The sequence below is a fragment of the Hippoglossus stenolepis genome, chromosome 11, assembly GCF_022539355.2.
Source record: "Hippoglossus stenolepis isolate QCI-W04-F060 chromosome 11, HSTE1.2, whole genome shotgun sequence".
Lineage (NCBI taxonomy): Eukaryota > Metazoa > Chordata > Actinopteri > Pleuronectiformes > Pleuronectidae > Hippoglossus > Hippoglossus stenolepis.
Window position 1 is genome coordinate 1,584,000 of NC_061493.1, and position 23,051 is coordinate 1,607,050.

At 39.2% G+C, this 23,051-nt stretch overlaps 1 protein-coding gene across 3 annotated transcripts in view; it reads left to right on the top strand.

Moving 5' to 3' along the window:
• Positions 1 to 22,487, top strand: part of tox (thymocyte selection-associated high mobility group box) — a 46,882-nt gene extending 24,395 nt beyond the window's left edge. For all 3 annotated transcript variants that reach the window (XM_035169566.1, XM_035169565.1, XM_035169567.1), the window contains 7 exons: positions 2,622 to 2,906; positions 10,058 to 10,303; positions 13,292 to 13,525; positions 14,341 to 14,421; positions 15,209 to 15,688; positions 20,099 to 20,259; positions 21,193 to 22,487. In XM_035169566.1, coding sequence (XP_035025457.1) covers positions 2,622 to 2,906; positions 10,058 to 10,303; positions 13,292 to 13,525; positions 14,341 to 14,421; positions 15,209 to 15,688; positions 20,099 to 20,259; positions 21,193 to 21,229 — 1,524 coding nt within the window. In that variant the 3' untranslated portion in view covers positions 21,230 to 22,487. The remainder of the gene's footprint in view (positions 1 to 2,621; positions 2,907 to 10,057; positions 10,304 to 13,291; positions 13,526 to 14,340; positions 14,422 to 15,208; positions 15,689 to 20,098; positions 20,260 to 21,192) is intronic.
• The last annotated feature ends 564 nt before the right edge of the window (positions 22,488 to 23,051 follow it).

A 23,051-nucleotide genomic window follows, 5' to 3' on the forward strand; every position in this document is an offset into this window, starting at 1 on the left:
GGCCAAACAAACAGGCCCTTCCAAACAGGCAGGTTTAGAACAGCAACTCAGGCTGTACTGTTTCTTGGTGTGGTGACATTGTTGGTGACAGTGATACGATGATGACCCACAAAATTACAGATCAACTGAAGGAGGGAGAAATCCTGAATTACTTTTAAAGAGGTGCTCAGATTCTATCTCTGACTTTGTTTTTGTAGTGGGGAGATGAAAAGTTGAGATGATGTTTTATCATTTTCTACATCTCCTATTGCACATTACTGTTTCCTACATTTCACTTTAAAAATAACTCAAATCACGATTTACTACAGTGGCCGCTCATTACATTGAGAGCATATACATCATACAACACAAGTCATGCAACCCATAACGCAACACTGCGTCAGGGTTTGAGACAGATCAGAAAAGAGAGAGAGAGAGAGAGAGAGAGAGAGAGAGAGAGAGAGAGAGAGAATGGAGGAGTGAGCGAGATAAAAGAGAAAGTGATGATGAGATCATAGGAGTGAGCAAGCAAAAGAGAGGTGGAGGAAGAAGGCTGGAGAGAAATGAAGAGCAAAGGAGTGTGGCTAGCCAAGCAGAAAAGGCTGTCATTCTCTATAAAAGATCTCCTCTGTCAGATTAGTATGAGAGGGCTTCTCCAACACTGCCTCTCTCTTCGCCCTCGGGTCTCTCACTTTTCTCTTGCATGATTCTCTCACTCCATTTCCCTCTTCATGTCTTCCTCTCATTTGTCTTTGCTTTCAGAACAATTCATTATCATATACAGGACTGCTCCTGGTTTTCTTTTTGCATGTCAGATTAGCACCGTTGTGTTTTAACACACAAAGAGCCCCCTCTGCATATTCTCTCAAGCAAATGGGACTTGTACATATAAACTACCGTGTTGTACTGCTGCTGAATGACTGAGACTTTGTTCATGAGGCTTTCTTTCAGGCTGTGAGTATCATTAGGGATAATTAGTCTGTGATAGGAGCTCAGGCTGAGGAAGAATGACTACATGACTCAACACAGAGATGTTTAGGAATTTAACATTCCAAAAATAATGGTGATAAGCAGGTTTTCCATTTCTTCCATCTATTATCTCTGAAACTAATGTTTCATGTAGTAGTGGGCGACATTCCCAAACAATCATACCGCAATCGTATTATCATACAATCACAATTCATGACTTGAATCACTCTGTGCAGGTTTTCAAAATGGTCACCTGCATCAGCATCTAAAATCCCACGTTGTCCACATCTTTGAACAGCACTGTCCTTAGTTAGATAGAATGTGACCGCCTTATGTTACATCCATGCTACTACATTTTATTTTGAAAATGCATCGACTCTGCTACGGATACAACCGCTATCCACACTACTATGTAGTTTTAGAGCTGCTAAAATGGAGACCCTGTTTTAGTTTGAAAACTCTGAGGCTGCTTTTCAGTGCGGACAGGCATAAATGCAGACGTTTGGAAACAATGACGTTGACCCTCACCACAACTTGCTTTTCGGGTCTTTTCCTTCATGACATAGCCTTCGCTGATTAGTCAGGCTCCTATCACATGACCCCCTTCCAGAAGCAAACAACTGGCATTAGTCTCGGCTACCAGTGTAGAATGCAACATGGATAAAGTTCAACTCTGCATTTTACAGTGCTGTCTCTGCTCTTACTTTTCGCCATTGCTGCCTCTCTTGTGTGGCCTAGCTTTTTCTGCAACCAACAACCAAATGCTACCTGGGTACTAAAATCTCCCCAATGGCTTCCAGTACAACACAGAATCAACTTAAAAATCCTGTTTGTAGTTTTCAAAGCACTTAATGGTTTAGCTCCACAGTACATTTCTGACTTGCTTACTGGATAGAACCCGGTCAGGCCTCTCAGATCAGTCACAAAGATTTGTCTGGAACAAGCTGCCTGCTGACCTGAGGTCCGTCACAACAGTGTCAACTTTCAAAAGCAAACTTATAACATTTCTGTTCCCTCAGGCCTTTCATGCCATTTTCTGTATCTAGTCTGTCCATATGTGATGCATGTTTCCTGTTCAGCTGCTGTTTAATTGTATCATTTGAGTGCTATGATTTATGTCTAATTGTGTGGTGCATTTGATGTATGCTTTATTTTATCATATTCTTGTATTACATTTCATTTTCATTGTATTAGTTATTATAGTATACACCTTTACATCTGTTTCTATATATTTGTTTGTTCTTTTTGAGTTTCTTCGAATGAAATGTGCTATATAAATATAATTGCCATTGCCATTGTGTACACCGTCACATGAATGCCCAGTGTACGTGAGTGGTACCTGACACTGAAGTGAACTTAAGCTGACCAACTACATTCTCTAAAAATCCAACTGGAATTGTGCTGATACTCAAAAGATTTATTACAGGATGGATTATTGCTGTATGTCTTGCACAAACATACTTTGACTTTACTTATTGGGAGGAAAATGTAGGATCTCTGGGAGTGTAAATGTTGCAGTTGTGGATCATGGATATCGTCAAGATCGTACAACATTTTTTTCCCCATGAGCCTTTGGTCTCCAAAAGGTCATTCTTGTTGATTCACAACACAGTAACAGGATGTAAAAAGAATGCATTGTATGCGTCTTTAATTGTGTCTTTCTGTTTTTCCAGTCATACTCAGTTGGTGGTTTGGGTGATGAGGACTTCAACATCCCTCCTATCACCCCCCAGAACCTGCCAGACCACATGATGCCCCCCCACATCTCACACAATTCCCCCTCTGGACCATACCACTCTCTGGAGCCTCCGTCCAGCTCCGCTCCACACCACCTCTACCAGCTGCAGGGCATGGACCTGCCTGGCATGTCCGGTGGCCAAGATGGAGCTGCTATGTTGAACCAAGATGGCGGCACGTTCAGCCCAGACAGCGGCCCGATGACCAGCACACTATCTGTGGTAAGTAGTCAAAAAACAAATCACATACATACTACGTGAAAATGAATGGAAATGTATTTTTAGCAACATGACATGTAAAGTGGCAGTGACGTGTAAATGACGTTAGCGAAGGTGACCTTTAGTCTCCTAAATCAAAGGTTACAGATGCTTACAGGCGCTGCAAATCATTCAGCTTTTTCATTAGTATTCACTGATGAGACATTTTTACTCTGAAATGAAAGAGAGCTATGTACATTAAACTACCCATATTGTATATTTTATGAATTATAAAAATGCTCAGCTTGGAATAATAATAAGTTTGACCAATGAAGTTATGTTTTCATCTGTTTGTTTGTGTGTTCGTTTAGCAGGATTATGTAAAATCTAAACTATAATTTCGTTATTGGGTGCGGCTTACCCCAGGAATAACGAATTAAATGTTAGAGTGGATCCAAGATTATTGTTTTTTCTTTAAAATGACAAGATTGGGCCCTTCTAGTTTGTATCTGATATGGTTTTTCCAGACTTATTTTTTAAATCTTGAATTTACATCTGCTCCCTTTCCTTCATTGAAAATCCCCTATATGTGCAAGTGTTTTATTTCAAAAACTGAACTGCTGCCTCCTACTTCAGCTGTGATTGGCTTCCACAGTAGTTGTGATTTCACAACTCCTACTCATACATACTTGTGTCATTTGAGGTGAGCACAGATAAATGTTTCCACTTTCAGCAGAGGAATATGAAATTAGTCTTATAGTGTCAAACAAATGTGTACATCATTCTACACAGAGACAGTCATACATTACAATTAAGTAACATAACATAAAAGTAAAAAATTGAGTGGAAGGAGACTTTAAAAGAACGATCAAAAGTAAAGTTGTCTTGTCCTTGTTTTTTTTCAGACTCAAGCAGACTCTTGTATATGGTCACACACGGACCATGTCAGTTTATCAGCTTCAGATTTTAGTAAACAGTGCCAGCCTTTCTCAACCTAGTGATAGGAATTAATATATAATTCATGGATTTTGATGATAAAATCAGACATGTAGAGGGTATTAATATTTATATGTGTGTGCAATTTGGTGCAAATCCAAATAAATATCTGGATCTAGTAAATTTGAATGTGGTTTCATAAGGGGATGTTGAGCCTCAGAGGAGGTCTGCGCTGAACCATTCCAGTTTTTTATAATATACTTTCAAAACATTTTACATTTACCACATCATTCATGTCGATCCTGTGAATGATGTCTAAATGAGAGTTCTCTGTGACTTTGGCTTGGGTCAATGATCTCCATTTATGTTCTCTAAAGTTAAACATCAGAGGCCAGTGCAGTTTGAATTGTACAGAACCTTTCAAATGCAGAGCTTCTTTACAGTTTTATAACAACATTTAAAAATACAATAAATAAAAATGGGTTCCTAGTGCCTGGGCAAAGCTCCTGCTGTGGAAACAGTGTTTATGTTGTAGAAGTGCAAGATATTTTTAGAAAGGTTTGGATATTTTTGTCATGGTAAAAACCACTCAAATACCTGACACTGAAGCTGACCAAATACATGCTTTAAAAATCTCACTTAAACTGTGTGCTGATACAAGATGGACTATTTCTATATGTCTTGCACAAAAATACTTTGACTTTTAATTATTGGGATAAAATTAAGGATCTTGGTGAGCCTTGAGATTTGAACCGACATCCAGCAGATATATTTTAACTATACTCTTTCATATTTTATTCAGTTCAACTATGTGAAATCGGATATTGCCCGGGGCAGTGTTATTTGAAAGCCAATCATGGCAGCTGGTTGATTTGACATTTGCCTCATATTTTAAGTTCTCATTTCACAGTAAAGTGAAAGTCTTGCTTTTAGCTGTGACATTTAGAACATCTAACTGTGTCATACAGTAAAAAAAAAGACCTGAGACTTACATTTACTTCAACTGTCACATAAACTGGGTTTCAGAAGGTGTATGTGTCAGTGTCTGTAATAAAGACCAGTTTATTATCAATTAAACCTTTTCCCCTCCCACAGTTTCATCTGTCAGTCTGTCTGTTGTCTCGGTCTTCATATTAAAGCTGCCTGTTATAATAAGTGTCAGTATGAAACCTCATGATGGCCTCGAATTAGAATTACACTAGAATAACACTGCAGACTGCTTTTAATAACTTTCTTATTCATTTGATTGTGACTAACCTGTCTGTTATGTGTGTAACATTGGAAATAATGATTTTTGTATCGGGAAGAGAAGGTCCTTTTTTCCATCTTTGTCTGTCTATGCCCTGCCTCTCTCTCTCGCTCTCTCTCTCTCTCGCTCTCTCTCTCTAGCTCGCTTTTATATTCTCATACTAACATACATTTAGTGCCAGTCCATGAATTATGGTTGCCTAGCAACCATGCCTGGCTCAGTCTAAACAGGGTGGATGGGGTGTGTGCATGTGTGTACGTGCGTGTGTGTTCCGAGAGGAGGCAACTACTCAGTAGCAGTTATTGTTGACATCCAGGGTTGGAAATAGAGAACTGAAAAATTGCTCTCAAGTAAAATACTGTTGCTTAAAAGAAATTTTGCTCAAGGAGAATTTACTCAAATGAAAAGACAAAGTTCATCAGTAATCATGTAATCTGAGTAAACACTACTGAGTTCCAATTTAAAAGAAGCTTCCCTTCTTTAAAGGTTAGGAATCTCATATGCTGGAATTATGCTAAATCACAAAACTGTCAAATGAAAGAACATCCTTGGCTACGAATATATACACACACCATGCTAGCCAATAAATTCTGGTGAGGCACTTTGAAGCCTGTGCATAAAACTGACAATTGATAATTGATAATTACAAGTGTAGGAATTCCAAAGCAGGTATCCAAAGACATTATGTAGTGATATATAGCCACTTATATAGAATATCTGCCACTTATATAGAAATAAGTAGCAGAAAAGGCCAAGATGTATAAACAACATAAACTCCACAGCGGCTGCAGCTGACAAACACAGACAAAGGGCTACGTTGCCGGGCAACGCGGTGGTTAATGATGCTCTCCTCTGTACAGTGACTTACACCGATCAGTCAGTTGTTACACTCACCTGTCTGAGCATCAGTCTTCTCCATTGCAAAGTCCTCCACAACTTCACTGCTCGTTCTGACACCAGTACCGATCCTTCTCACACAGTCAAGCATAACTTCATTTGAATTGTTTTTAATGTAATACTTTTAACTGTAAAGGTAGCAAAGTAAAATACTCAAAAGAAAAGTACTAATAGTACTGATTTCATAAAAAACTTATTAACATCATCAGCATCATCTTAATGGAAAGACATAAAAACACTAGGAGCTCTGGTTTTGCAATGCAATTTAAGACTATTTATTCTCATTTACTGAGGAAATTGAGCACCAGGTATAGATTTTTTAAAAAAAATGTTATGTTTGAACATAAATAATTTATTTATTCAGTTTAAAATTACAGGGACAATGCTCATTAATAAAGATTTTGTTAGAACGTGCATCCACTGGGTCGTATATATTGTGTGATTAAATAAGCTGTTTCTTGAGCACAAGGATCTATTGTAATAATTAGAATCCTTCATTTTCATTTTCCTTCACTCTTCTCTGGCCGGCTCTCTACAGTATATTCAATCGTTCTGCAACTCAACTTGATTATCCCTGGGGAAATCCCTGCAGATAGGTAATAAATAAGAAATAAGTAATAAATGTATTTTTTCTACGCCATAGAGGAGACACTAGAATTTATGTGTGTGTGGTGAGTGTGGGGGTGGGGTCATTATGTTGGGTTCAACATCACGATTACTGACTGCATCAGTGATGGATGGCCCAACCCTAATATTAACCCTATATATAGTAAGGAGAAACAACAATGTTTTATAGCTTGCCATTGTTTGCATGTTTTGGTAATTCAGACCAAAGATTCATAGTTTTGTTTTCAATCATATGTCTTTGTGCAACAATAATAGTAAATACAATTAAACATTTTCAAGTTCTGATTTTCCTAAAAGCAAAAAACGATTTTGTTTGATTTTGTTGGGATTTTGTTGGGATTTTGTTGCTCTACTTTACATTTTGAAATACCATCATTAATGACACCTATGTGAAGATGTGCCCCTGGTTTATGATTAATCAAAATTTCCCTCCCTCATGACATGAGTCAGTCATTACTCACCCTTCAGGGGTTCCCCCTCTCTTACTCCCTTCATTCTTCAACAGAAATGATTTTGTGAACGCCAGAAGGAAAATTAGGTTTCTACTTTTCCCGTTGTTAAATTTCCAAATGTGTGGTTCAACAGTGTTTAAGTTAGGTGCTCTACGTTGTGTTTTGTGACCTTGTGACAACTTATTCTTATTAATTGCCAGTGATGCTACCACACAAAACCACTCAAATTAGAGCTTAAATACAGTAGCTCCTTCCCGTTCTTTAAATTTCTTCTCTTGTGTTTAAAATGTTAGTAAAGTAACTATTTTAATTTTTAAGTTTCAATCTGTCATCCTTAGCCTTGAAGATTAATTCCTATAATACAGTCATAATAAAAGAACAATAATATGATAATATATAGTACTTTTTAGTCATTAAATCCAGACTTGCCAAAAATGTTTCTGAAAACGAAATGTTTTCCATTAAGAGGTTTGATTAGTTCTTTTAAATCCATGCATTGTTTTATTTAACATGTGTGGTTTAATTTTGATAATGATTTGGGCTCTTCATGGGGCTGTGTGACCTCTTATTCCAGTCAACTGCCAGTGATGTTACCATGCAAACCATTCAAATCAGAGGTATAATACAGAACCTCCATCCCCTCCCATATATTTCCTCTCTTTTCAGTTTTGTAAATATTCAATCTCTCATCCTGATCCTCGCAGTTTAATAGTCATAATACAAATAAAACAATAATTTTTAATCATTAAACCCAACCTGCCCAAACATATTTCCAACAACCAAATAAACCAGTAAAAAATGTTGATTGCTTCATTTAAATCCATGTATTTTATTTATTTATCAATGCATCATTAATATCTCAGCTTGTACGTGAGATCAGAGTGAAAAGCTTTCGAGAGCATATGACAGTGGAATATTTTGACTGTTCACTACGATGACGTTTATCGAAGTCCTACCCCAACCAGTACCAAACCACAGCCGATATTTTTCAGCACGTCTTTCTGGTACGCACATCAATGTGAAACCTGTTCCAAAGTTAGAGAAATGTCACTGTGCATTCCGTCTAAATACCGCAGCTGTATTCAGAGCCTGCTGCCAGTAACCTGGCTATGCTTTCCCAAGAGGGGCAGTGCGTAGAAGACCACATCCGTTATTATTCAATGCTTACTAAGAGGAAACTCTCAATACACGCCATCAACCGAGTCCCATCTTCATATTTTGCTATAATACGTGTCAAAGTTCCCATGCTGCAGGTCTTAGCAGTGATAACTTTTGTTTTCCTGAGAAATGAACAGAATACCACTGATGACTAACTCATCAGTTGTTCACATTTTGGCAATGTCAGTTGACGAAGCTACACCACACAATGGTTGACAGTTGGAGCACAAAGGAAAAATATGCCACGAAATAATATTCAATCCATTTGTCCAGAACTGCTTAAGACTACTGTGTCGTAGTTTACCTCATGGCTCTGGAGCTACAGTTTTTACTAAGATGTATTTTGATGTGACATTTAAATATCAACATTAATGAAAAAAATGTAAGATGACCTTTATTTATTCAAGATTGCCTCCATTGTCTATTTGGGGGACATATATTTTAAAGGAAATATTATGCATTCTTCCAGGTTTTCTCTTGGTTTCTGGGGGTATTGTGTGCTGTGCTGTGCTGGCGCACGTGTGTGTGGGTGGGGGGTTAATAAACATGTCATCTTCAAATGTAAGAGGACCACCACTTTTTTAAATTGTCTCATATTTAAGCCGATATGTTATAATTTTCTTTTCATTTATTTATCGTATTGTACAAAAAATAAGTCTTATATGATGTCTCCTCACTTTAAATATCGAAGCAAACAGCTCTCTGACAAATTATTGAGGATCTGAGTGTACAAGGTAATACACTTGTGCTTTTATCTGTCCAATCTGCATCTGTGGACATCATAACATTTGCTCCCGATCAAGTTTTGTAGCCGCTTCTGTGGAGTGTAGCAAATGGAGTTTAAAATCTATATTGATGTATTTACAGACGAGTTGGAATTGACGTTTTAAATGACTCCTGATCCCATCTTCTGTCTGACCTGTATTGCCGGTTGCCATGGTTACTATCAGACTTCATTATTAGTGAATCCTGGACGGCTGCACACTGTACAAATCCTATCAGGCAAAGGCAGAGCCTGTCTCAAAGCCTAAGTAGGTCTGTTACATGAACATGTTATGTCGCTCAGATACTGTTTCAGCACACCTTCTGTTCACTCCATCATGGAATATTAGATACAAACCTTATATAAAAGAAAAAATATGACCTGACTCAGTGATGTTTTAAGCAGAATTAAATTGCTTTTTGACTATTTAGGACAAGCATATGCCTAAACACTTTTTTTTTTATTTGTTGTTTTTCTAGTCACCTGATGGATTCCAGCAACTCCTATTGAAAATGCACAGGCTTTTTAGCTGATAAATGCTTCACTATGTTCACCAGCTAGAAGCCTTATAACGTTGTAGTGAATGTGTTAGCAAACAGTTTTCTGTTCACACTAGCAGACACAGAGCAGCATTGTAGTATTCAGTTTGATCCATGTTTCAATATCGACTTGTCTTTAAAAGCCTTCATTAATTTGTCAGGCCCCCATCATATGACCCCTTTCCGGAAGAAAACAACCGGATTAGCTTCAGCCACCAGTGTAGAACACAACATGGATGATAAATTACAAGTGTTGTTGACCCTGTTGTGCAGTTAAACTCTGCATTTTGCAATGATACAACTCCTTACATGCGTATCAGTGTATATGAGTGTTCATGTGATCATTCGATATGGCCTGCGTTTTCAGGCCTGTTAGTAGGGATGGTTATTAAACCTGATTTTGTGCCAAAACCTTTGCGTGGACAGAGATCATTTTAGAGGCGCAAAAAACAAACAATGAAGTGGCAGACAGGAACGTTGTGTAGACGTTGGTTGATCTTCCATCCAGTCGTCAGAATCATTCACTGCAATGATCGCTTGCTGTCTTTGCACAGATGCAGCAGATGGTGAACTCCGATTCTCGGTTTACCAGCAGCCAACAGCCAATTGAAGCAGCTCTTGGACCCAGGAACCAATCAGGCATGTCTCAACAGAGTCAGCTGTCCACCATCAACCAATCCCAGCTGGGGCTCAGCGGCAACTCTGTCACCCATAATTCTCCCTCACCTCCAGAGAGTAAATCTGCCACACCATCTCCCTCCAGTTCAGCACATGAGGATGAGAATGATGATGGACTCAGGGTAAAAAGCACACACGCACACACATGGGTTACTTAATATTAATGATAACAATAATGAGCTTTATTTCTGTAAAAATTATTAACAAAGCTAAAAAGTTCTACAAAAGGTCATCAACAGTCATCAAGTTAAATAAAAATGCATTTTAATACACACATTTAGGCTTTTTTAAATTGTGTTTTGAGAAGGGATTTAAAAGTGGTAACAGATATAGTATTTCTGATCTCAGCAGGTAAGTCATTGCAGAGTTTTGGGGCCTGTACTGCAAAAATATTTTACAATCAATACAAAAACAAGCAGGAAGCCAAAGATGGAGGCCTGAGTTGGTGTATGGTCATGTTTTCTTGAACCAGTGGATCTAGCAGCAGTAGAGTAATACCTGTAAAGAGGGCATTACAAAAATCTAGTCATGAAAAAATACAAGCATGGACAGGCCAGAAAATTTAAGACAAAGGATAGATTTGATGTTGATGCTGATGTCACTGGCTGTGAGATTTTTTGTTTGTGACAGTGTTGTTTTGGGGTTTTTCTTCACACGCCCTGTCATCAGTCGTTGTTGTCCTTGGTCGATCTGTTCGATGTTTATTGCTCAGTCATCAATCAGCAAACATTCAGTTTCAATTCAGTCAATCGATGTATCTGCTTTGCCCAATGTATTTTACAATGACTCAAATCAACTTTATCTGTGACTTACCCAAGTTTAAGACAAAATTAGCTATTTGAAGTTTAAACATTCAAACTGAAAGACAACACCTGGGCGACAATAAACACCTGTCAGGCACATGTTCCAGTATCGTCAGTTGAAAAATTGGGTGTGTTCAAACAAAAGGGTGTTCAACATATCTAGATGCAAATACCAGGAAATAAAAGCAGAAAATTTCCACTCTCGTCTCATAAAAATATTTTACACCAAGATGTTAAAAGAATAAGCTCTGACCCTCCAATAGTTCTGGAGGGGATTTGTATATATAACCAGTTACTGTTTTTTATGTTGTGGCCGATTGTGTGTATACACAAACAAAAACAATCCTCTGTTTCTTTCAGTTAGTGAGTCATATCACACTAAGCTGTAGCAACCATTTCTCTGTGTGTGTGTGTGTGTGTGTTTGCGCGCGTGTGCGTATGTGTGTGCGTGTGTGTGTGTCTGTGTGTGTGTCTGTGCGTGTGTGTGTGTGCATGTAGACAGTGAAGAGTTGTTATGCTAATGTAATGTGTCATAATAGACCCATTCTCCCTGCATATCAACTAGATGGAAATCAGCTCCCTCGTTCTGTGTCTCACACTAAAACAAGCACTCTGCACCAAACTGACTGCTCAAATTCTGGGGAAACGAAACCATACTGTTGAATAACACACTCTGTCGTCGTGTTATTAGGAACACCTCGATAAAAGTGCCTTGAGATAATATATATTATGATTTGGGGCTTTACAAATACAATTGAATTGAATTAATGTGGTCCAAATCAGCAGCACTGCGATACATCCTATCTTCCTTAAGGTTTCATTGTTGAATTTGTGTTGAAGCTGTTTTAGAGAGTTGTTGTTTCAATTGTATGACCATTGGGGTGGGTTTAGTGTGTGTGGTGCCATGGTACTCCATTGTGTCATGGTGGCAGGTGTTCCTATTGTTTTGGCCATGATATTGATGGCGGCTTGGTTGTGTAAAGCAAAGTAAAGTATTTCGTTTATGAGTTACCAGCATTATTTTTCTCTTCGGCTATGAGTTGTAGACGGGCAACATTACAAGCCATTATACATGTTACACTAGCTTGTTTAAGGCAAAGAAAATGATAAGAACAACATTTAAAAACATGAAGGAGGAAATAAAATACATTTTAAGATTACATCATGAAATTAAAAAAAACAACTAGGCAAAAAAAAAAATAGAAAGGAAATATAGTCATAATAAAAGGAAAAAATCATTTAGATACAAAACTATATTTGATCATATTTAATCAGTGCCTCCCTTCAAGTGATAGGTTCATATATGAGCACAAGTTAGTAAGAATACTTTTGGTTATTATACTTGAGAGATTTCTGCATAGCTGCTTTTCTCTGTGTTCTTGTCACTGGTAAAATAATTGATTATTGATATACTGAGAAAGAATCTCATAATAGCTCAATAATAGACTGACATTAGCAGGTGGTAGAAGTAAACTAAGTTGATACAGCCCACAACAGGGGTACAGTACATTGGTAAAAATGGTGGAAAATACATTAGAGATACTGTATGGACTGTATGTAATGTGCACATCTCAGTCATCCTGGACAAAGGCTGACATTTCTGAAGCCCGTTTCATCCTCCAGCTGACAGAACCGATATACTTGAAATCTTTTAGTTTGACAGTAATTCTTTATTTTACAGATCTGCTATTTTTCTGATCATATCATGAAAGTGTCCCATTTAAAACTACATAATTTGTAGCTAATTACAGGTTAACATTGTGACAAAATTGTATTTGTCATGTTGAGCATTGAATATATATTTATCTTTTATTTATTTTTGGAAATGTTATTCTTCACATTGATTAGATTGTATGTTTGTTTGTAGACAAATCTCACAATGATGCTTGTTTGGCTGACCTTCTTTGAATTAATAGTCTTTTAATTGGAATTAATTAGTTAGTTAATAAATGTACCATTTGAATATGTCCCTTTTATTGGTAATTAGTACCAAATGATATTGTTCATTTAAAAAACATCCTATTAAATTGCTATTACATGATTTAATTATTATAATATACGGACTCGTACAGAATAATAATAAATGTAAATAACCAAATGTGTACACCAGTTGAACAAAGGCCAGGGTGAAAGAAGGGAAAATTACAAAAACAAAGAAAAATCATCATAGCATATTTTTTAATGATACAGTCATTGCTACACAACATTTACACAACCAACCATGTTATTTTCCTACCACTGTTTTAGTTTTTAGTTTATATTATCTTAAAAGTTAGCTCGTTCTCAAACTCCTCCTTCTCCTCTCAGCATGGGAGCGGAGCAGAGAAGCGGCCAGCAACAGTGGACATCAAGAAACCGAAAACGCCAAAGAAGAAGAAGCGAAAGGACCCCAATGAGCCAGTGAAACCAGTGTCTGCCTATGCCTTGTTCTTCAGGGACACCCAAGCCAACATCAAGGCCCAGAACCCCAACGCCACCTTTGGAGAAGTGTCCAAGATTGTGGCCTCCATGTGGGACGGCCTGGGAGAGGAACAGAAACAGGTAGATCCACCTTCTTTCATTTAGAGTCTCCACCAGCAAATCAGCGCTGTTGATCATATTATCATCTTAAACAGAATTATGGTAGCAATCCATAGTCATATCATAGCAGTGACAGTCAAACTAATAGGGATCTCAAAAAACTGCAAGAAAATATACATATGTTTCCTCTGAAACTTGAAAAGTGTTTTGTGGACTCAAACACCCACCCCTCCATCCGCATAGTGGTTTTTAATCTTTTGGGCGATCTATCCCTTTAACATTGTCGTTGTGCACATGTTAGCTTACTGACCAATACTGAATAAAGTTTTTTCTGTAAGCAAAGCTGTGCCTGAGTACAGCCTAATGGAGCTGCTAGCATGGCTGTCATATTTTCTCAGTTTTGATAGATGGTGGAAAAAAAGTCCAGTGGGAAGAAATAACGTGTTAAATGATAAAGGAAACAATGCAGTGGACTGATGTCAAAGTGGAGCTACATGGTCTTTGTGACAGGAAACATCAGGTCTAACATTACAATTGAGAATATTTGTTATGACTGACTTGGCATAATAGCCAACAACAGGCGACTCAGCTCATTCAGAGAAGAGTTGTAGTTGGTGCTTTGGAAATTCATTATTATGGTTGTGTGTTATTGGATAAATGAGTCAGATGGGAAGAAATATTAGCCTTATGAGGATTATACCTGAAATACTGAAGATAGTTCACATTAATAAAAACTGTTACTTAACTCTTGAGTTACTTCTAGTTAAATAAATGTGTAGAAGTTATTTTTTGATTAATGAGTTTTTTTCTTGAGAAATACAATTTTTGTGTTTCAGTCGTACAAGAAGAAGACAGAGACAGCAAAGAAGGAGTATCTGAAACAACTGGCTGCCTACAGAGCTAGCCTGGTCTCACAGGTACTACACACACATGCACGCACACACACACACACACACACGTATGTGAGGACTGGCCAAAATGTCCTCACTTTCCAAAAATGTCCTCACTCAGTAAGGTTTATACTCAAAATGGTCCTCACAGTACAAGTACAAGTACATAAGTACAAGTACATGCACACACACACAATTCAGATGCAACATATGCACAATTCTCCTTTAAGCCAGGGATGGGGAACATCAGTATTGACAGTTTTTCTTGATGAACCATCACAGAGCAGATTACTGCTGTCGCACAAGATAATAAAAGAAAACTGAACCACAAGAAGTATTTTTTCATTGCAATGAAAAGACAGACATAAAAAACACTGTCCGAGATATTTGTGTGTGAGACAACTGCAGAGTTTGACATGAGGGAGGAATTACTGTCATTTAAGCCATGTGTGGAAACACCATAGTTAAGTGTTTGTTTGCAGATGTGTTGAGTAAAACCTGCTGTGAGTAGCATCATCATCATCATCAGTACCATCTGACATCAGATAAGAAAAGAAGCTGCCGCTCCCCCTGATTCAGAGCTGGATGAGACATGTGGATTTTAATACATGACAAATTCAATACTTTGCTAAAATCAAATAGGAAAGTGTCATGAATCATGGGAAATGAAGGTTTTAGGGGGTTGTTGTCATTACAGTGCTGTTCGGATGCTCTTCTAGAGGACGTCTGAGGTTTTAATGTGTTAAATGAATAAACAGGTCAGTCCAGAGGGTTGTAAAACTGATTCTCTTTTAAACTTGTTTTCCTTCCCCAGAGTTACAATGACCCATCTGAAATGAAGCTGCCCCACTCCTCCTCGTCTTCCTCCTCCTCTACCTCAATGTTTACACCCAAACCTTCAGTCTACACCGGTCACCCAGGCCAGCACCCTTCCTCCAGCTCACTCTCCCACCCTCACTCTCTCCCTCCCCATCAGCACCCGGGCATGTACATGTCGTACCCTCACCCGTCCCATCCTTCCCACGCCTCAAGCCCCGGCCTCGGCCCTCACCTGTCTCCTCCTCACACCCAGATCCACCCCCAGCTCCAGGCTCTGTCCTCCAGAGGGACTGTGCCACGGGCCAGTGTCCCGCACCAGGGAGCTCTCTCGCTCGGCAATGTGGTGACAGCATCCACCCCTCCCCTCCATAGCCAGGCACACCTGGGAGGACTACATAGTCCACACCACCAGCACCAGCACCAGCAGCTCAGTGGACACTCACTGGGAATGACACACTCACCTAACATGCCACAGGTCAGTCACTTTGACTTGTTGTTTTACTTGCTTGTTCATTAATGGTGTCTGATGAGATTTGGATAAGACTTGCTACCAATCATATTTACTATAGTGTTATATATCAAGCCCTCTTTATCCAGCAAACCTGTGGAAAAAGAATTATGCCATATAATGTTTTTATAATGAGTTTTTACCATGACATTTTAGTTGACCATCCATAGATTGGTTTTCCAATGCTTAGTACATTGATTCACTGAAGTTGCTTAAGGTTCCTGCTTTGGTGACATCTTGACTAATGATTCAAATCATGGATGTGTAGAGCTCAGCCTGAATTGGCAGATGTGGAGATTGCATCAGAAGTAGAGAATCTTTGTCGTAATTTAATGCTACAAACTATTTGTATACTGTACACTAGAATATTATCTGTATTCTATTTTTAAAACACACACACACACACACACACACACAAACACACATGTTCCTTGCCCAATACATTGTGGGACAATACAGACCAATAATGTATTTATTTTTTCATGTGTATACAGATTTTTTGTACTTAATTTTCACTTCACTTTCCTTAAATATGGAATGGGGACACACACACTGTTTCATCTGTACTGTTCAATTTGTGCTTTGGGTCATCAAACTATTTTTCACAATCACACTCAGTATGCACATATCCTGGAGAATCTGCACAGATGCAGAAGTAGATGAATATATCAGCAGAGGAGACAACACACACACACACGCACAGTGGAAATGAGATGGATGCTAGAGTTGGAGAAAATACATCTGCATTTCCTTGTGGACCTGAGTAATAGAATAGAACTGTATTGGATTAAGTTGAATAAATTGATGTGGTTGGGATTAATTCCAGCCTATCCTAATTATTAATCATGTTCATTATTGAGTCGTTAGGACATTTGGTGCTGAATTAGCTGACCTGAAAAAATACAGACAGTACAGATAATGTTATACAGACAAGTTGAAATACTGAGGAAGATGTAAAGTTGTAAATAGTTGTTAATTGTCAAGTTTCTAAAACCAATTTTTAATCAGACATCAATTTTTGATCTGTCTTCTCTGCTTCTGTCTCTCTCTTTCTACCCATCTCTCGTGTAATCAATCAGTGGAACTACGGCCATACTACAACTCTGCTGCAGATATGCTTGGCGCCCACACGGCTTTTTAGAGTGTTTAAGTTTTAGAGCCACTAAAACTGAGAAGTTTGGAAAAGCTGCTGGCCCTGTTAATGTTTGAAATCTCGGGGCTGCTTTGTAGTCTGGACGGGCAGAAACGGAGATGTTTAGAAAGAATGACATAGACACTCACAACCGGTCACTACGTAGCCTACTGATTCTTCAGGCTCTTATCACATGACCCTTCTCTGGAAGAAAACAACCGACATTGGCCTCGGCTACCAGTGTAGAATGCAACATGGATAATCAATTACAAGCGTTGCTGACTCTGTTGTCTTCGCTAACAGCTGCTGTGCAGTTAAATTCTGCATTTTATAATGATCCAACTGCTACCTTCTTTTCCCAGTTGCTGCTTCTAGTTTCTAGCCTTGCTCTTTCTGAAACTAACAAACAAATGCTTCCTGTGTGTACGTGAGTGGTCACATGGTGCGAGTGTTTAGGCGTGTTAGTATGGATAGGCATTAAAACTGATACGTAACCAATACTCCCGTTTGGACAGAGATCGTTTTAGTTTGAAAAACACCATTTTCAAACGAAAACGTAGTGTTATGCATGTAGCCTCAGTCAGTCAAACACTGTTGATCGTTAACCGAAACAAGAGGAAGCCGAGTGGCTGTAATGGATAATAAATATGAACTTGTGTTCAGTCTGGTGTGAGACGGTCAGATGGTGTCTCTTCCAAGTAGTTTAAAAAATGGGGGGATGGAGTCTCACTTCCCATTCCATCCCCCTTTTTATAGAGCACTTTTAAATCCCACACTCCCGTAATCCTCCATTTTTGCATATTCTTAGCAAAGATGGAAAGAATAAACAAAAAAAAAGAGGACACAGTGACAGAGCTCCTAACTTTTTTATTTTCCAAGTGCAGAGTGGGAAATGATGGGGGAAGGGGGAGAGAGAGAGAGAGAGAGAGAGAGAGAGAGAGAGAGACAAAAGAGGCAGATGGGGTCTTTGTGAAGGAGTGAAGGAGAAGAATTTGCTAAACAATGGATGAATAGGTGAGGTAGAGGAGGAGAGGGGGAGGCGAGGGGGAGAACCCAACCACCTGCTGTCCTCCTCTTTCACTCACAACACTCAGATTAACTTCCCTTTCAGGCTCTGTCTCTCTCTCTCTCTCTCTCGCACTCCCATGCACACACACCCCTGCACTTTTTCTCACTGCACTCGCTTATTTTTCCCTTTTCCCATCTCTTACGGTCTGAGACTACATTTCCTCTCTTCCCCTCCTCCTCTTCCTCTCCTCTTACCTTTCCATCCTAATTTTTCCTCAGCTTCCCTCCTCCCTCCTGGCAAATTACTCAGTAATTACTGCTGATGAACCTGTAATGGCTCTGTTCCCTTTCCACTTAAGTTGGGTTCGTGTCCATGTTCATCAGAAACCATTTTACTGAAGAAGGGCTCTCAGCTGCCTACAGACTAATATACATAGTAAGAGGAAATAAATAAGACACATCAACCTTTAAACACATGTAGTAAAACTGTGATGTATGTCAAGGATTTAACTTTCGTACTCCGCTCTGATTAAATTTTGGCATCATTACAAGTTTCCAGAATTGTCTATTAGCAGTTCCTGATTGTCAACTATCAATGGATGACTTTGTTTGTCTCAATCGCTGGAGTTATAAGGAGCATCTTTGCTTCTATTGTTTCTTAGTGGATTAATGGACGTTTTGTTTGACCAACATTGGAGGTAATTATATCCTTGGAAAGTGTATAAATATGTCTGACAGCAGCTGCTATAGCACTTTGGCCCAAGACAAATTTCCCTATGGGACAATAAAAGTATATTTGATTTGATTTGACATCCCTCTGTGTATAAATTTGACATCAGATGCTTTAAGATCTGCATTGAACTCCTGAATACAGTATCTGAAAATATCCGGAGGGGCTGTATGTGAGAAGCACATTCTCCGGAGCTCCTCCGACTAGCCCCTTAATAAAAACTCACTCGGATAATGTTTGAATGAGCCCATGTTAGAAAACAGCAGGAGATTCTCTGGAGGATTCAGTGCCAGGATGTGGGCGTGTCGATGACGTTTCTAACATGCGATGGACGCAACAATGAAAAACACAAATATCTCCGGATGACCTCTCCGGAGATTTTCCTGTTGTTGTGAACGTGTCTGACTGTTCGGACCCCATTGTGCGGATTTCTACGGAGCTCATGTCTGAAAAAGGCTTTAGTAACTAAGAAAGAGTGCAATTTTATAAGCAAATTTTAGCGCTAAAGCTAAGGTTACACTTCCCACATTCACAAGTACATGAGGGTGACATGAAGTTTGTGATCAGGGGATGTCATGTACCCTCCCATTAGTTGTGTCCAGGCTGACTTGTCCTCACCAGTCTGCACAGCCACTAAGCCACAAGGGCACCAACTGCTCATGCACTCCTCCTAGTGGACTAGACATAAGATATAATCAGAACAACTGGTGTCCTCAGCTTGTGTCTGCAAGGGAGTAGAATTGAAGCCTAAGGATTACTGACTCTCCGGGAAGACATTCATAGTGTAATACTCGGTTGTTCAACTTAATAGTGTCCCATTTAGTGAAAAAGAGACACACAGCTACACAGTTGGCCAATCAAAGCATGAAGTGAGAATGATTTTGAATAGTTGGTTTTGTGAAGTTACAGACTTTTTGGACACACTCCCAAATCTAACATCAACTAGGTGAGTGGTTTCCGACGCAGGAGTAAAAACCCCACTCCTGCTGCTGAGAGTTTTGTGAGTGAGATCACTGCGTGTTTGATATGAGAGAGGAATTTCTAGTATTTGCAACCACATGTGGCAACTCAAGAAGTAAATAGCAGTGTTTTGCCAAATCAGTGATTGGAACCACTAAAAGTAACTTCTGGATGCATCTCGTCCCCTGGGTGAGGTTCGCCTCACAGTCTGTCTGGTTGTGATAGACAGCTACTCTTCTCTTACCTGCAAACTAAAACCACACTTCCATGGCTGTTATCAGACTCTATCACAGTCAGCTTTAGAAAGATCAGAAAGTAGAACCCACCAACCTTTCGCTAGCACCTCCCCTGTTGCAGGAACATGAAAATGCATCCTGTTGTTGCAGCAGCATTGCTCATCTGGTATTACACACATCTGTGTATCAGCAACTGAAATATTATTTGATGGCAAAACTGTACTGTAAAGCGTTTTGAGTGGTCATCAAGAGTAGAAAAGATCTATATAAATATAGATCTTTTACATGAAATGTTTTATTTTTTATTTCAGGGCTACCTTCCCTCTCTCCGGTCTGACTACCAGCAATTAGGAGGAGGTATGCTTAATGGTGGAGCGGTGATGCCATCATCAGTGGACTACCACCAGCTGGGTCGACACACACCAAATCACCACCCCTCTCTGGACTGGAGCACGGATTACCACGGCAACGGGTAGGTAGAGTCATTGACCATGACGGGTTTTTAAAGAGTAACTTACTCTTGTGTTGAATTTGATACAATCCTGCATCCTGGTATCCAAACAGGACCAGGTCTAATCCAATCTAATGTATGTGTGGACTGTGTGTGGTCAATATGTGAAATTGAGGATGTAGATGAAAACTGTTGTGGAACCACTGTAAACAATGAGTTTCTGTGGAAATTAGTTCAATCCTGCTTGAAAAGTCGCTAAATACTGCTGCATGATGTAATATGCTAATTAGCATGTTAATAATGTCAAGCACCTCGTACTTGTGGTGCTGAACTAGTGACCTTCTTCTACTGACAGAAGCGAATGTTTGTCCAGAAAGTCGCTGGATTTGTTGCTTTATTGAAAAAAAAAAGGTTTTGGTAGAGATCCTGAAAAGTCTGTAAATCTAGCAACAAAGACACTGAGTTGGCAACAGTCCCTGTGTAAACCCTCCCCCATATGACGCAATAGAAAATGTTGGCGCCAGCAAGAGCAACGGCCAATGAGGAAACTCTCACTGTGACCTCTCTTTTTTTGTTTGTTCTTTACTTCTTTGCTGAGAATATGCAAAATGGAGGAGGGAGAAAGGGGATTATGGGAGTGTGGAATTTATAAGGGGAATATAAAAAGGAGAAAAATGGCAAGTGGCAAATGTATTCTCCCATTTTTTTTTTACGTGTTGGAGATAATTGCTCCATCATACGGTCTCACACAAGTCCATTTTTAGAATCCTTTCACAGACTGACCAATGATTCAGTCATCCATTTGTGTTTATAGGCCCAGCCCTGTTGTTTGCATTCCAGCCATAAACATTAATATCAGCCCCCTCCACTGTCAAACATATCCACTGTATTGTTCACTGTCTCTGACTGTTTTGTTCCATCTTTAAGCTCATTCTGTTTCTCCTCCCCTCACAGAGCTGTTCAGAGAGACAAAACTCTGTATCTGAGCTAATCTCAGGACAAACCTCCGCCAAGCCCTTGAACTGCCACACCACGGAAACCTCCAGCCTCACCTCTACACCAACACAAGCCTCGTCCGGTCTTAACCCAAGAGGGGCTCAACCCACACAGAGACCACCTGAACCTGAACCTGAACCAAACCTGAGGTCAACACTCCAAAAAAAAAGAGCATTTCTGTGTGTTAATTCTCCTTTAAGGGACAAGGACAGTGTTACAAACTGACAAGATCATCGTCAGATCTTTTCTCTGCAGAAAAGAAAATGTGTACAGCAGTGAGAAGTGGTGGGCAGGTACTGTGCTGTGAACCATGCTGATAAATGTATATACTTCTGTCCAATTTCCAGTTAGCCCTCAAAATTTCATATCTACTTTCTCATTTTGTAAAAATGGTGTTAACATCATTTCAAAGAGTGTAAATTGCTGTAACATAATTTTGTGAGCTGTCGATCGTTTTCCCCTTTCCCCTTATAAATGCTGTATCCTTCTACAACCAAAGCCAGAGGAGCACAGTACGCAAATGAAGGGTTAATAACCCAATACAACAGATTCTCACAAATTGTGTCTCTAATTATATGAATATCAGCCTTCGGCTTGATGTAGTATGGACTGACGTCCAATAAAATGTCTATAGAGACAAAAAAAACATGTGATTCTGAAGCAGTGCTGAACACAGTCGTGACTGAATTATGTAGCTTTTAAAAGAAATGTTAATTGTTCTCTCGCAGTGAGGCTCACATGTGCCGGGGTAGAAATCCAATGTATTTTAGTCTTTTGAAATAATGAAATGTCAAAGAATTCTTTGTTAAAAGAAAAGAAACAAAAATACTCCTTTGTACAATGACAGCTCCTCCTCCTGGCATATGTCTGTTGATAATATTGATCTGGATCCAACCTGCATGTGTGAGTGTGTGAAGTGTTAATGAGAGCGAGCAGTTGATTGGGTTTGCATGGTCTCTTGTCATCTCTGTCCCTCTGTGCTGAGAGGCTATTTAAAAAACTATAACTATTGCTGGGTTGGCTGTGTTTTAATGTTGTTTTTTAATCAATTCAAGGTTTGTTTTAGTGTTAATGATGATGATTGATGAGAGACATATCTCTCGCTCTGTATCTCTTTGTATTACTGTGTTTTTTTTGGCAGATGAAGGAACTCTGGGCAACAACTACCATGAAGATTTTTTTATTTTTAGATTCTTATAATGTGTTTGAGAATAAAGTCAGTGCTGCATTGATGTGCAGTCATTACTCCAAAACCTGCCTCTTTTATGATGTTGATTTCCCAACTATTTGTGGCAGCTGCTTTAATCATGCGCACATAATAATGTACTTCTTTAGCTCGGCTGTGACACAGTTCACTGTCTGCACCTTGGCCTTTGCATTCACTCAGAGCAGGGGAGCTGGAATCGCAAAACAAAAGCCTTTGAAGTCTTGTAAAATATGTATTTGTTAGCTCTAATAATTTCTTGTAAAAATAGTTTCAACAGAGATTTCGATTGTTTTCAGCCCTTTCTCAGCCGGGCCACTGGTCCAGACTAAAACACCTTTGGATTAAATTCATTTTGTACTAATATGTGTGAACTTTACATCAAGAAACCCACTGTCTTCACGGATCTTTAGCATCGATCAGGAGCCACGTGGAGGGATGCAGCCTGGACAGTGTGTCACAGGACCAACATATAGAGACAAGCAACCATTCACACCTGTGGACAGTTAGGAGTGTTCAGTTAACCTAAACCCAATCTGCATGTGTGAAGGAGTTCTCCACGCAGACATGGGGAGAACTCAAAACTCCACACACAAAGACCCCTGCCAAAATC